Source organism: Corapipo altera, unplaced genomic scaffold (genome assembly GCF_003945725.1).
Source record: "Corapipo altera isolate COAL_440 unplaced genomic scaffold, ASM394572v1 113, whole genome shotgun sequence".
Lineage (NCBI taxonomy): Eukaryota > Metazoa > Chordata > Aves > Passeriformes > Pipridae > Corapipo > Corapipo altera.
The window spans coordinates 3,299,697-3,312,474 of NW_020884895.1; the positions used below are offsets into that span (position 1 = coordinate 3,299,697).

Below are 12,778 nucleotides of genomic sequence, written 5' to 3' on the forward strand. Positions count from 1 at the left end.
GGGGGCCGGGCGCTGCCGGGCGCTGCCGCCGCCTCTGCCCGGCTGCCGGCTCCGGCTCCGCTTTATAGGCGGCGGCATGGGCAAGCGGGAGCTGCGAGCCCTGTGCAAACAAAGGCCCCGCTAATGAGGCGCAGGCAGCGGCCGGCCGGGGGGGATGCGCCCCCCGCCGCGCTCCGACACCCCCCCGGGCCCCGGCTCCGCCGCTCTCGTAGGGCACGGGCCATCCTGTCCTGTGGCACCCCGGGGCACGTGGCTGCCCCGCTGGGCAAGGAATCTCCCCCATTCATTGCCCCCTCCCTGCCCTGAGCATGGGGTACCCCCAGGTGTAGAGCATTCCCACTCACACGCCAGCCCCAGGGCATGGGGAACCTGAGGGATGGGGCTTGGAACTAGGTGATCATTAAGGTCCTTTCCAACCCAACCCAGTCTATATGATTCTATGATATAAGCCTCCCTCAGGGCATGGGGCACCTTCAGAGGCTGGGCATCTTGGGGACCCCCCTCCCAATTCACACAACACCCACTGGGACATAGGGCACTGTGGAGACACCATCATCACCATTCACACCCCTTCCCTCAGACCTTGGGGTGTTTCTGAGCACTGGGCATCCTCGATATGCCCCCATTCATATGCCCCTTTCCGAGGCCATGAGCCCCACAGGGAGTCCCTCATCCACATAAGCCGCCTTGGGAATAAGGCATTTGCAGGACACACCCATTCAAATGCCTGTCTCCACAATCCATATACTCTCCCTGGCATGGGGCATCTACTGGGCACAGAGCATCCTGGGGTTTCCTCATCCACACAGTCCACCCTCAGTCATGAGCCCTTCCAGGGCTCATTGCCCCCTGTCTTGGGCATGAAACATCCTGCGGACTCCTCCATCCACTCAGACCACTCCCAGGCCGCTTGGCAGCCCAGGTCATGGGGTACTGCAGGGCACTGTCTGTCCACAGTCCCATGAGGAACACAGACCCCATGTGAGACAGCCCTCTCCCCGGCATCCAGCCCTTCTACAGGACTATGGATCCTCCATCCACTCAACACCCCTGAGCATGGACTCCCAAATTAGCCCACCCCCACCCCCCAATCCACACTGCACTCTGCAAAGTCATACACCCCCCACAGCTTGCAGCCTGTGCCCTCGACATTCCTAAATTCCTCCAGCTGCCACCCACCCTGGGCAGAGGAAGGCTCCAGAGTGAGACCCTGGGCTCCTGCTCACCAGTGACAGTGGCTGTGGGGGCACAGAAGCCCGGATGCCTGGGTTCCCTTGCCCAGGGTTGGAGGGGGCAGCTGAGGTGGGGAAGGGGCTGTGAGAGCAGCACCCAGCACCAGCCCCACTCTTCACCCACATGTGCCTGGGCTGGCCACAGTGGCAGTGGTTGGTAGTGAGTAGACACCACGGAAAAACCTGTGGAAAGCATCATCCAGCTGGGTAAACTGAGGTGTGAATTTTGGGGAGGGGGAGCCGGTGAGGAGTGGGGCTAGTGTGTGTCACCCAAGTCCCTGTTGCCACCTCTGTGTCAGGGAGGGGCTGAGGGTGGTGGGTGTGTGGCAGGCAGGCACCCGGTGTGGGGAAGGCGGGTGGAGATGGGAGGAGGGGGAAGAGCAGGACTGCCAAAATCAACTCCGGGCGGTACAAACACCCGGCCAGCTGTGCGGTGTAGCTAGGGAAACACAGCACAGCTGGAGCACAACAGGCCCCTGCCTCCCCAGAAGGCTCCTCCTGGGCCTCCCCACAGCCCGTTGAGTGACTGGGGGGGCTGCAGCCCACTGCCCCATGCCCCCAGTGCCAGCCCCCATGGGATTGCTCATCCCCAGCTCACCCATCCCGTTCCGTGTCCCAGTTTGGCACATGTCCCCATTCAGTGGGCACCTCTCCCAGGGAGGGCAGTGGGGCACAGGGGCTTGGCCATGCTGGAGACCTGGCCCTTGGTAGGAGCTGGCAGAAGGCAATGAGGAGCAGCTGGGGTTCCCTGGGCAGGACAGCCTGCCAGCATCGCCAGGGCTGGGACACTGCCAGGACCACGGGCATCCCCCCGGGCACGGCTGTGCCCGACACCCTGCTGCTTGCAAGCACTTTCTGCAAGCAGGAACCATGCCTGGCAGCATGGGACCCCTTGTCCCTGTTCCCTCCTTGCTGTCCTCAGTAGCGTCACTGACCTGTCCCCTCTCCTCTCTCCCGGTATCCTCGCTGGCTTGGGATCCAGTGACGTGGAGGGTAGGGGAGGTTTGGGGTCTGTGTGGCTGTGCCAGCGTTGCTGCACAGTGCCCGCTGCAGCACAGCAGTGGCCCTGGGGATGGCGGAACGCGAGTGGGGCTGAGCAGGGAGGAGGCGTATGATGACTCCCAGCTGTCCTGCTGGTGCCAGGAATCCAGTGCTGGCTCTGTGCACCCAGAGCTCGTCACAGTCTCCTGGCTCGTCTGCGGGACATGGGAAAGCAATGGGGGAAGCTCCCTCCCTTTTCCTAGGGAAAGGAGGGAGAGGCGGGGAACCCTTCTGGCTGCAGCTCTCCGCATGGGGGAATCCGAGGCACGGGGTGGTAGCATGAGGTAGAGGGGGGCTGCAAATGTATCCAGGCACTTCCAGGCTGGGACCAGGTTGGTATGCTGGCAGGGGGCCTGACAGTGCAGGTGGGTGCTGGGTATCCCTGCCCAGGGAGGGGGCATGGCCATTGTAGTGGGAGCACATGGACAGGGAGGAAATGGATGCCCCAGCCATGCCTGGGGATCATCCACAGCCTGATCTGCCCCTGGAAATGTCCCCCCCCATCAAGGGGCAAGGGTTGCTTGCCAGAACCTGGGGGGGGTCCCTGTGCTCTTGGGGAGGGGGTGGTGCCTGCTGAGGGCGGCGCTGGGAAAGGGTCCTGGTCTTGCCAGCTGCTTCCCAGCACCCGCACATGTGTGTGAGCAGCAGCGCCCTGCACAAAGGCAGCTCTGAGGCTCCGGAGCTGGGCCTGACTCTGGAACATCCCCAGTGGGGCTGCCGGCTACGGGCAGCTGGAGCTGCACCAAGATGGAGACAGCTGGCCATGGTCAGCCCCAACTGCCCCACCTGGCACCTGCACCCCTCTGCCACCTTTACCCAGAGCAAGCACTGGCTTGTCCCTGTTGGGAAGGTGGTGGTCCCATGAGGTGTCATTCCCATCTCAGCAAGCATGGGTGGGATGCCCCACAGGTGCCCCCCAGAACAGCCTGCAGTGCTGCCAGGGCTTCATGGGCACATGCCCTGCCCAGTGGTGAAGGTCTTATGAAGGATTCCAGAGGGTCGTGGTGCCAGGGCTGTGCCATGCCTGGCATGGAGGCGTTGCAGCAGGCCCTCACCCGTGCTCTGCCCCATGCAGTTCCCATTGTCTACCCTCATTAGCCGCTGCCTGCTCGCGGCTTTGAACATGAGCCGGGCTTGGGGCGGCAGGAAGGAGCCTCTGCTCCCCAGGGATGGGAGCATGGCGAAACTGCATGCTCTGGCCCCCTCTTCCCACAACTTCCCACTGCCTCCTGGGCACCCCAACGCCCCTCCAGGCATGAGCCTGGAGATGGGAAGGCATGTGGGTCACCCCTTCTCTCCAAAAAGAGCCCCCCTGGACTGACCTGCCTTGTCATGGGGCGTGGAGAGCCATCAGCCTCCCCAAAGCTTTGTGCTGAGTGTGGCTTGTGCCGTGTCTAATCCCCCCGGCCTCACACACACGCGGCGGGGCGGGGGGGGCTGTCGTAATGGGTGGAAATATCTCATAATTCACGTTGGACACAGGGATTACAGCCGTTCCAGCAATATTTGCACAACTGGTAGGCGACTTACAGGGCTGGGCCATCCCAGACAGAGGCTAAGGGGGGTCTGGGGTTTGAGGGGGTTTTGGGGGCGGCAGGTACAGGAGGGGAGGGTGCAGTTTGAGGAGTGGTGGAGGGGGGGAAAGTGGTTGTTTTCTGTCTGTGAACAAGTGGAGTTTATTACAAAGGGTGTGTTGCTGGCACAGTGGGAATGGCTGGGGCTCTTGCCTTCATCCCATCCTGTTGTGGTGGCCATGGCCTGGGGAGCAGAACGGAGACTCCAAAAAAGTCTTGTCCACCATGTCAAGCACATCCTGACAGTGCCCTTGAACACCATGCCCGGTCCCACTGCCCCATCAATGCCACAGAGCTCCCTACTCACAGGAGCACCCAAAGGTGCTGGTGTCTCTCTGGCCCCAAATGTCCCCTCCTCAAAGGCTTTGTGGGGTGACCCCAGCAGGAAGAAGGTGGGGGGCATTCAGGGCATGCGGGGGCCTTGTTTGGCATGGGGATTAGCAAGCTCCCAGAAGCGATGGTGGTCTCCCCCCTCCCCACCGGACATGCAGGCAAATATTTGTGCCCAGACTTCGCAGGACAGCGAGAAGGAATTTCATTCTTGCGCCCACCTGCGGCTCGGCTGCCTGGCATTAACCCCTTCACCACTCCATGGGATGGAGAGAGAGGGATGAGGTGCCCTCCCGGCACACCCCGTGCCCCGTACCAGAGTGGGGAACTCAGCTGAGGAGCAGGATGGGAGAAGTGGCACAGTGGAATCATCCCAGGTGCCAGCAGAGCCACTGGCACAAGGTACCCTTGCCCAAAGCAGTAGCTGGAGGGTTTGCCCAGGGGCATCCTCTGGGAAGCACCCAGGGCTTTGTGCTGCAGTGCTGGGCAGCAAGTGGCCTGCGGGCAATTGGGAAAGGTGGGAAAAACTGTGCCAGCCTTCATCCCCAAGCTGCAGCATCCTGACCAAGGTGCCCCTTGCAAGTCCCTTTGCCCAGCAGCGTCACGGTGCTCTCCTGGGACAGCTGTCTGGGAGCAGTTCGAGGAGGATTTGCCCACGGATGTTTATTGCAATTTGCAAATATAGAAAAAAAGCCCGGAGGATCCAGGAGGGACCCTGCTCCCGGGGGCTGCCCCTGCCTGGGGAGGGGCAGCCCGGGTAGAGGGTCCCCCGCTGCCTGGCACCCCCAGAGCCCTGCTGTGCTCCTTTCCCTGGCCCCGGGGCCAGCTGTGCCCTGAGCAAACGGGGCTGTTTGCTCATGCCGGGATTAGCCGCTCCCTTTGTTCCTTTGACTTTCTCTTTCCTTTATGCCAGACCCTTTTATGGGGGCTTCAAAGGGGGCTGGGACCCCCCTCCCTGCCGCTGGAAGGCCAGGTTTGCTTCCCATGCTACTCCGGCCTTGCACTGACATCCTCGGGGTGCCCATCGAGCACATCTGGGTGGCCTGCGGGGACAGCAGCTGTGCCACCGATCCACAGTCTCCCCCCTAACCCGGCGTCTTCCCCCTCGTCCCCCCCCCCCTTCCTTGACTCCTGGCACCTCCTGCTGTTTTCAGCACCTTGGCAAAGTGGGTGCGAACGGCTGCCCCTGCAGCGGGATTCCCGGCACTTTGCACCCTGTAAGGAGAGGTGGGAAACTTGGCACCGGGATCCGGCCAGCTGTGCAGTCCCTCAGCCCCGCCTGGCTTCCTGTCCCCTGCCAGAGCCCTGGCTGCCTGGACGGAGCCCCCGCATCCTTCTGGGGTTCCTGTGCCTCACTGGCCCCACAGTCCCTCCCTCCACAGCACACAGCATTTCTGGAATTGGGCTGGGGCCCGCAGCCGGAGCTCCCCCCCTCATCCTCTGCCCCTCTGACATGGACGGCAAATGCTGGCATTGCCCTTTCCAGCAGAGGAATACCAGGCTGCCTATGGGCTCGGGCTGACACTGCTTCTGGCATGGCTGAAAAGGAGCATTTTGGAGCAAAGGGACTATTGTGTGCACCTTAGGGTGCCTCAGTGACCATGGGGGCCCATTAGACCTCCAGTTTCCAGTTACTCTCCAGTTTCCCCAGATGAATTTGTTTGCCTAATGAAGAGGGAATGCAGGGCACCTGGCATCACCAATGGCTTTGCCAGGGAGGGATGGGGACACGGGCATGGAGGGAGCATGGCAGGGACTGATGTGGGGCTGGTGATGGGACTGGGGCCAGTGCTGGCAGAGAGGTTAAGGGTGCTGATGGGTGTGTTTGCAGCTTGTCACGTCCGCAGACGGGCCACGGCCGTGCAGGGGAAGCCTGGAGGTGTTTGACCCCGGTGCTCACAGGTCCCGTTGCTGCCAGCTGTGCCCAAGCAGGCTGGGCTACCAGTCTCATCCCTGGAGCTGTGGCACCCACTGGACCCTCCATCCGGGCACCCCATAAGGTGGGCTGTTTTGGGCTGAGCAAGGCTTGGAGCAGGCGGAGCAGGGCTGGGTATTTACTCTGACTGTTGTCACCCGGCCAGGCGCTGCTGGGAATTGCTGGCTGCGGGAACAGGGGTGGGAACGTGCAAGAGTGTGTGAGAGCCGGGGTGTGAGAAGGAAATGCACGGGCTATGGGGAGACTGGGAGTAAGAGGATATGGGCTGGGAGCGGGGTGTCCCCCAAAGGGAAGTGCATGGGAGGCTGCTGGGGTGGGGGGTTATCTGGGCGCGTGGCCTGACGCGTGCCGGGGGAGTGCGCATGTGCACACGTGGGTCTGAGGGTGCACGTGGGGCGTGTGTATAGTGTGCCATTATGGACATGCATGTACACATGGGTATGGGGCTCTGCATCCAGAGTGCCTGGTGGGGGCTGGCTTTGCTGTCGAATGCCATGGCCATGTCAGGGCCTGGAGCTGAACAGACCCCCAGTGCTTCTCCCACCCACCCCACTCCCAACCAATATCCCCAGTGAAACAGCCCTGGGACCATGCACCAGCCAGATCCTTGTGCTCCCTCCCCATCTTAGAGGGGTCCCTGTGCATCACAGCCACCCTGGGGATCTCAAGCTCCCCAAATTGCCTCTCGGTGATGGATGTAGGGGTCAGACCACAACCTGGGTGAGGGTTATCAGGGAAGGGTCTAACTCTGGGAGAAGGTCACCAGGGATGAAGTCCACCTCTGTGAGAGGATCTTCAGTGGCTTTCATACCTGTCTGCCACAGCCAGGAGCTGATGCTCCCGAGGCTCTCCAGTGCAGGGTCACTGATGCCATCCCTTCTGCAGGTACCAGGGCCACCCCCACCCCCTGGACAGGCACAGCAGAGGCACTGACCACCGAGGTGCTGGCTGCCGAGCGCTCAGGACCGGGGCCAGGTGAGCAGCCGCCGAGGGCGCCCAGGGACGTCTTTCCCTAGCCCAGAGCCAAGGGAGGAAGCGGCGGGAGGCAGGAAGCCGTCCCCCGGGCCCGGGGCCCCTGCTGTGATTTTGCTCGAAGGTCAGCGGCGACACAACAGGAAATCGTGCTGCCTCGGCTGGGCGGCCAGGCCGGAGCCGCAGAGCCGCGCTGTCCCGGGGCCGCTCCCGGCCTCCGGCCCTCCGTCCCGGCTGGGCGGCTCGCGGGGAGCCCGCGCCAACACTGCCCTCCATGGAAGGGGGACGGGAGCCGGGGAGCAGCCGCTGGCCGCAGGGCGGAAGATGCAGGGCCGAAGCCCCCAGCTGAGCATGGAGCTGAACAGTGAGTGTGCGGCTGAAAGGGGGGACGGGAGCGCGAAGGAAGGGACAGTGGGGGCAGCGGCCCCAGAGCCATAGTGTGCCCCGCGTGATGAGCCCCACAGGTGGGCACCAAACTCCAAGGGTGGCTCTGGACTGGTTGGACCTGGCCACTGCCAGTGTGCGAGGGCAGCCAAGCATCTCTCCATGCCCATCCCAGGCAAACGGGCTGCGTCAAGGGCTTTTGGGGACAGGTGCAGTGTCAGGGCAGGCAGCGAGGCAGGAGGACATATGGAGGGCCTGTGGAGAGGAGATGCCTGTTTCCAGGATGGGCAGTCTCTGGGCACAGCAGCACTGGGGGAGGCAGTGCTGGCAAGAGAGCACTCAGCCAGGGCAGCAGCAAGGACCAGATGTTCCCTGTGGGACATTGCAGGCCGGGATTCCCCGAAGCGCACGTGACATCCAGAGCTGCTCTTGGCATAGATCTGGAGGGCTGGCCCTGGTCTGGACAGGGAGTGGAGCTCCACTCCCTTGCCTGGAGCAGGGCCAAAAAACCTGGCACAGACATGGCTGTGGGGCCCCTTGGCACTCACCACTGGCACAGAAACCCTGGCTCTCCCCAGTGAGCAGTGGGCACCCGTGCTGACTGACTGGAGGGCAGTACCAGGCCCTCCTCAGCCCCCAGACCTCTCCCTGCACCCCACCACAGGGTCATAGAGGCTACCACTGGGATGCAGGGAGGGTTTGCCACTGCAGGCATGGCCCTGGGCTGGTACTGCCCAGGGAGGGTGGTACAGTATCCAAGGTAATCCCATCTTCCCCAGGACTGCTCCTCCTCACATCCTTCCTCCTGCACGTGAAGGAAGACCATGCCAGCCCAACACGGCTGGTCTGTGACAACAGGCTCATCCAGAAGTACATCCTGGAGGCCAAAGATATGGAGAAGAGAGTGGTGAGGATACAGTCCCCCCCAAAACCCAAGGAACATGCACAGCTCCTCAACATCTCCTCTCCCCATTAGGGCCAGTGCCAGGCCCTGCCTGTGCTCAGCTGCCCCGCGGTGCTGCCCTTGGTGGACTTCAGCCTCCAACAGTGGAAATCCAAATCGGTGAGAGGGGCTGGGATGAGGGTGCTGGCACTGGCATGCCCATGGGACCGGAGAAGGCACCTTGGGTTGGCACAAGCACCAGAAATGCTGAGCAAGATGCCTGTGGGCATATCTGGTGGCATGGGGAGGGTAGAAGACCCCATTCAGACCTAGGGTGGGCACAGGAATGGGTCAGGCCACTCATTATTTGCTCCCCCAGAACGAGACAAAGCGGCGGGAGATCCTGTGTGACCTGGCCCTGCTGGTGGGTGCTGCCACAGGGGCCCTGGGCCAGGTGAGCGAGGAGTGCGGGGCCAGGCAGCTGAGCCAGCTTTACCGACACGCCAACTCCTTCTTCCTGCTCCTGCAGACCTTCAGCTGGGAGGTAATACCTCCCCACGTGAGCCAGTCCATCATGGCACAGGTGCCAGCTGGGCTGGGTGGGGTACAATGATGTTTGTCACCCCTCTGTCCTGCTCTCACCCCTCAGGCAGGACACTGGGAGCTGAGTTGCTCCCCACACTCCATGGAGCAGACCCACATCACCAGTGTCTTCCTCACCTACCGGCAGCTGGTGCAGGGCAAGCTGCGCTTCTTCTTCCATGACCTGGCCAAGGCCTTGTGCAAGCAAGGACAGGAGGGCAGCAGAGACCCTCCGTGCGGGGCCCGGTGAAGCTGCACACAGGGTTCACCCCAATGTGACTTTGGAGCAATCCTGCTGGACACTGAGCTGTGCTCTGGGTGCCCAGGAAGATGCCCATAAGGAAAGGGTTAGCTCCTGTTCCTCAAGTCTTCAGAGACCATGCGACCCACAAAGACAAAGAGCAACACCCACATGCTGGTGGGCACAGGCCCTGCTCCCACCTGGGCAGGCACCTCTACTGTGAATGCTTTTCGATTAAAGAGCTATTTTTCTAAAGGGTTGTGTGTGTCCTCGCCAGGCCCGGGGCAGGAGCAGCCCCTCTGGGACATGCTCCCAGCTTCTGCTCCCTCCCGTGGCAGCCATCAGCACTGCACGGACCCCCGGTCCGGCCCTGCACAGGGCCTGAGCTGCCACTCCTCACCCCTGGCATCCACCTGCCTCTCCCAGCCCTAGCACAATCTGTACCTGGAGTGGTGGCAGGTGGAGAAGAGCCCAGGGCAGGTGTGGACTCCTCATCCTTTCGGAAGTGGCAGAGGCCCCCTTTGTGCCCTGTGCAGGTGTATTCACTCCCTGCCAGCCTCATCTCTCAGCAAGCAGAGCCAGGAGTAGAAAACATCCCAGTTTAATCAAAACCAAGTCAGCCTGCCTCGGGATGGCTCCTGAGGGAATGGTCCCCAGGCCCGAGGCAGGCAGGCATCTGTCCCAGTCCGGCTGTCCCTGGCCAGAGCCAGGGCTGAGCCTACTATTGAGCACAGGAAAGTGGAGGTGAGGAGATGCCATCAGGCAGGACCTGAGTACACGGCACTGTCTCCACTTGGACGTCAGGCACCTCTCTCCTTCCAAACAGAGCTGTGGATCCCAGCAGGAGTCAGAAGAGGCTGGGATGAAGAGGGGGACTGCTCCTTCCTCCCCAGCCCCAGAGGCCAGGAAGCATGGATGCTGTGGCAGAATTTGGGGTCTCAGGTCTCCTGTTTGCTTGCCAGCAGGATGTCTGTGGGGCAGTCATGGAGGTGTGCTAGAAGGCCAACTTCTTCATCAGCAGGTAAACACGAGAGTCCACCTCAAACCCATGCAGGTTGTTTGCGTCTCCCTGCAGCCGCATAAGCAGCCCCCCATAGGACACGTAGGCAGAGCTGGACAGGAGGAGAAGGATATGAGAAGAGGGAATCTCATGGGAGACCCAAGCTGAGATCCCAGTGCCTCCCATACCACCCCGGGGTACTCACAGGCGTGTGGCTGCCTCTGTGGAAGTCTCGTCCCCTTCGATCCGGTACACCTTGCCGTACATCACGTACTCAAACTGGTCTGCCCTGCAACAGCACAGTATGAGGTCACCAAGGGATCAAACCTGGGCAGACCCCCAGCTCAGTGTCTTCTGGGAGAAGGTACCTCACAGTCACAGAATCAATCAGGTTGGAAAAGTCCTTTGAGATCATCACTGACAATCACCATCACGTCAATTAGACCATGGCACTCATTGCCATGCCCAGTCTTTCCCTAAACACCTCCAGGGATAGTAACTTCACCATCTCCCTGGGCAGCCTGTTCCAATGTTTAATCACCCTTTCTGTGAAGAAATCCCTCCTGATGTCCAACCTGAGACACCCAATCTCAGCACTCCCTGTTTTCCCCCACCCATGCTCACGTGGGTCCCAGCTGGGCCCCGTACCTGGACGGTCGGTCGTCTGTGGGGTTGTACTCGCCGTCATCCAGGGTGCCATCCTCATACAACGTGCTGGCAATGACCAGGCGGAATTTGTCCCCTGGGAAGAGGGCAGAGGAGAGGTGAGAAGGTGGGGGCACAGCCAGAGCAGCAGCAGCCACAGCCAGAACTCAGGGTGGTGGTAAACAACCACCCTGGCAGGTGTTTTACTTGTGATATAAAAGCCCTGCCCCCTGCTGCCAGCCCTCCACCAGGACTGTGGGGAACGAGTGAAAGGTCACACTGAACCCTGTGCTCCCCTATTCTCCACATCATGGAGGAGACCAGAGCCACCGGGACACCATTTCTGGTGTTTTTGTGGGACACAGCAAGATTTTCACAGGGAGAGTCCCAGAGAACTTGGCTGGACCCTGGGCAGAAGAGTGACCCCTGCAGCACCAGTTCCAGCTCTTCTGTGCCTCACTGAGGGCAAATTCTCTTTTTCATCCATTTGGTGTATTTAGCTGTAGAACTTAATTTCAGGTCTCCCTTAAAGCTTGGCATCAGTAAGCGAGACATTTTCCCCAGACATCTCTGGGGAATGGGACAGAGATGAGTCTAAACACACACAGGGTGGTGAACCAGAACCCCGCTCAGTCCCAGCATATACAGAGTGCCCAGAAGCTCCTGTGACCGGGGACAGCACAGGGGCCCAAGGAAGTCTCATTTCTTGTTCACAGCAAATTCAGGCTCCATCCTCAGAGTGCCTCTCCAGCCTACCCCACCAAAGCTGACACCGCTGACCCTCTCTGGACTACCAGCCTGACGGCTTACCGAGGTCCACCGGGTAGATCTGGATGTTCACGTCCAGGATGAGATCCATCTTGAAGGACTCACTCTCGCAGTGCAGGCGAGACACTAGGGAGAGCAGCAGAGTCAGGGATCAGGACAGAGAACATCCCCAGGGGCTGGGTGGGAACAGGGCCCCCTCCCCACCCCTGTCGGGCACCTGAGCTGTTTGGGGGTGGATACGGGGATGGATGCCGGAGCCTGGGAGCTGACGGAGGTGTGCACAGCCAGAAGAACACGGTGGGGCGGGGAAAGAAGGGTTCCGGGGGCCGCGGGGCGAGAGGGGCACAGCAGCCGGGCTGGGGATGCCCTGGGGAAATGGGACGCTCCGGGGGCAGGCAACACGCGGAGGTGCCGGGGCACAGCGGCCACCGCCGGCGGGAGGAGCAGAGCGGGGACCGGGAGAGGCCGAGGGAGGGCGCGGGGTCCCACTCACCACGGTCGAACTTCTTGCCCTCGGGGTCGATGTCCTTCACGTCGAAGATGTCCTCGAAGAGGATCCCGGCCATGGCGGCGGCTCCGCGTCCCGGCCGCACTCCCGCTCCCGCCCGGCGCACGCCGATGACGCGCCCGCCCTTCCAGCGCCGGGCGGAAGCAGCTTCAGCGTGGGCGGGGCGACCTCCCTGCCAGCACCGCGGCGCCGGCGGCGGGGGGAGCCCCGCGGTCCTAGTGCCCGCCCCAGTCCTGGTGCCCGCGCGGTCCTAGAGCCCGCCCGCCTGCCCCCGTGGGGCCGGCAGGGGGCGCTGCGAGGCCGCGGATGGAGCCGCGCGCGCCGCGGCCCCGCCCCCGGGGAAGGAGCGGCCCCGGCAGCGCCCCCGTGCGGCTGGTCCGGGGTGTGCGGGGGGCCCGGGGGGTCCCCGATGGAGTTGGGGATGTCCCTGTGTGGGTCCGAGCTGTCCCGCGGGGGTCTGGGGTGTCCCGGGTGGTGGGGGTCCGGGCTGCCCCTCGGGGGGGTCCGAGCTGCCCCTGAGGAGGATCTGGGCTGTCCCGCGGGCGTCTCGCAGTTCGCGTCCCACCCTTGTGGCTCAGAGGGGCTTCACCTGCGTTCACCGGCCGCAGGCAGCCATCGATGTGATGAGCTGCGTGGACTCAGCCAGCGAAGGCGCCAGGGCCTGCAGCCCCCCACCGGCTCC

At 62.4% G+C, this 12,778-nt stretch overlaps 2 protein-coding genes across 3 annotated transcripts; one reads left to right on the forward strand and one right to left on the reverse strand.

The window, feature by feature from the left end:
• The first annotated feature begins 7,335 nt into the window (after positions 1–7,335).
• Positions 7,336–9,417, forward strand: THPO (thrombopoietin). Its single transcript, XM_027647471.1, has 5 exons — positions 7,336–7,449; positions 8,249–8,376; positions 8,446–8,532; positions 8,732–8,896; positions 9,002–9,417. The coding sequence occupies exons 1-5, from the start codon at positions 7,410–7,412 to the stop codon at positions 9,182–9,184; spliced, it is 603 nt and encodes a 200-aa protein (XP_027503272.1). The 5' UTR covers positions 7,336–7,409; the 3' UTR covers positions 9,185–9,417.
• Positions 9,418–9,760: 343 nt separating this feature from the next.
• POLR2H (RNA polymerase II subunit H) lies at positions 9,761–12,204 on the reverse strand. Of its 2 annotated transcripts, XM_027647334.1 has the most exons (5): positions 12,082–12,204; positions 11,631–11,714; positions 10,824–10,917; positions 10,381–10,464; positions 9,761–10,287 (listed from the first exon to the last, which is right to left on the reverse strand). In XM_027647334.1, the coding sequence occupies exons 1-5, from the start codon at positions 12,152–12,154 to the stop codon at positions 10,170–10,172; spliced, it is 453 nt and encodes a 150-aa protein (XP_027503135.1). In that variant the 5' UTR covers positions 12,155–12,204; the 3' UTR covers positions 9,761–10,169. The 2 variants fall into 2 exon arrangements, with proteins under 2 accessions (XP_027503135.1, XP_027503136.1); XM_027647335.1 differs by lacking the exons at positions 10,381–10,464; positions 10,824–10,917 and having other exon boundaries at positions 10,190–10,287.
• Between the last annotated feature and the right edge of the window lie 574 nt (positions 12,205–12,778).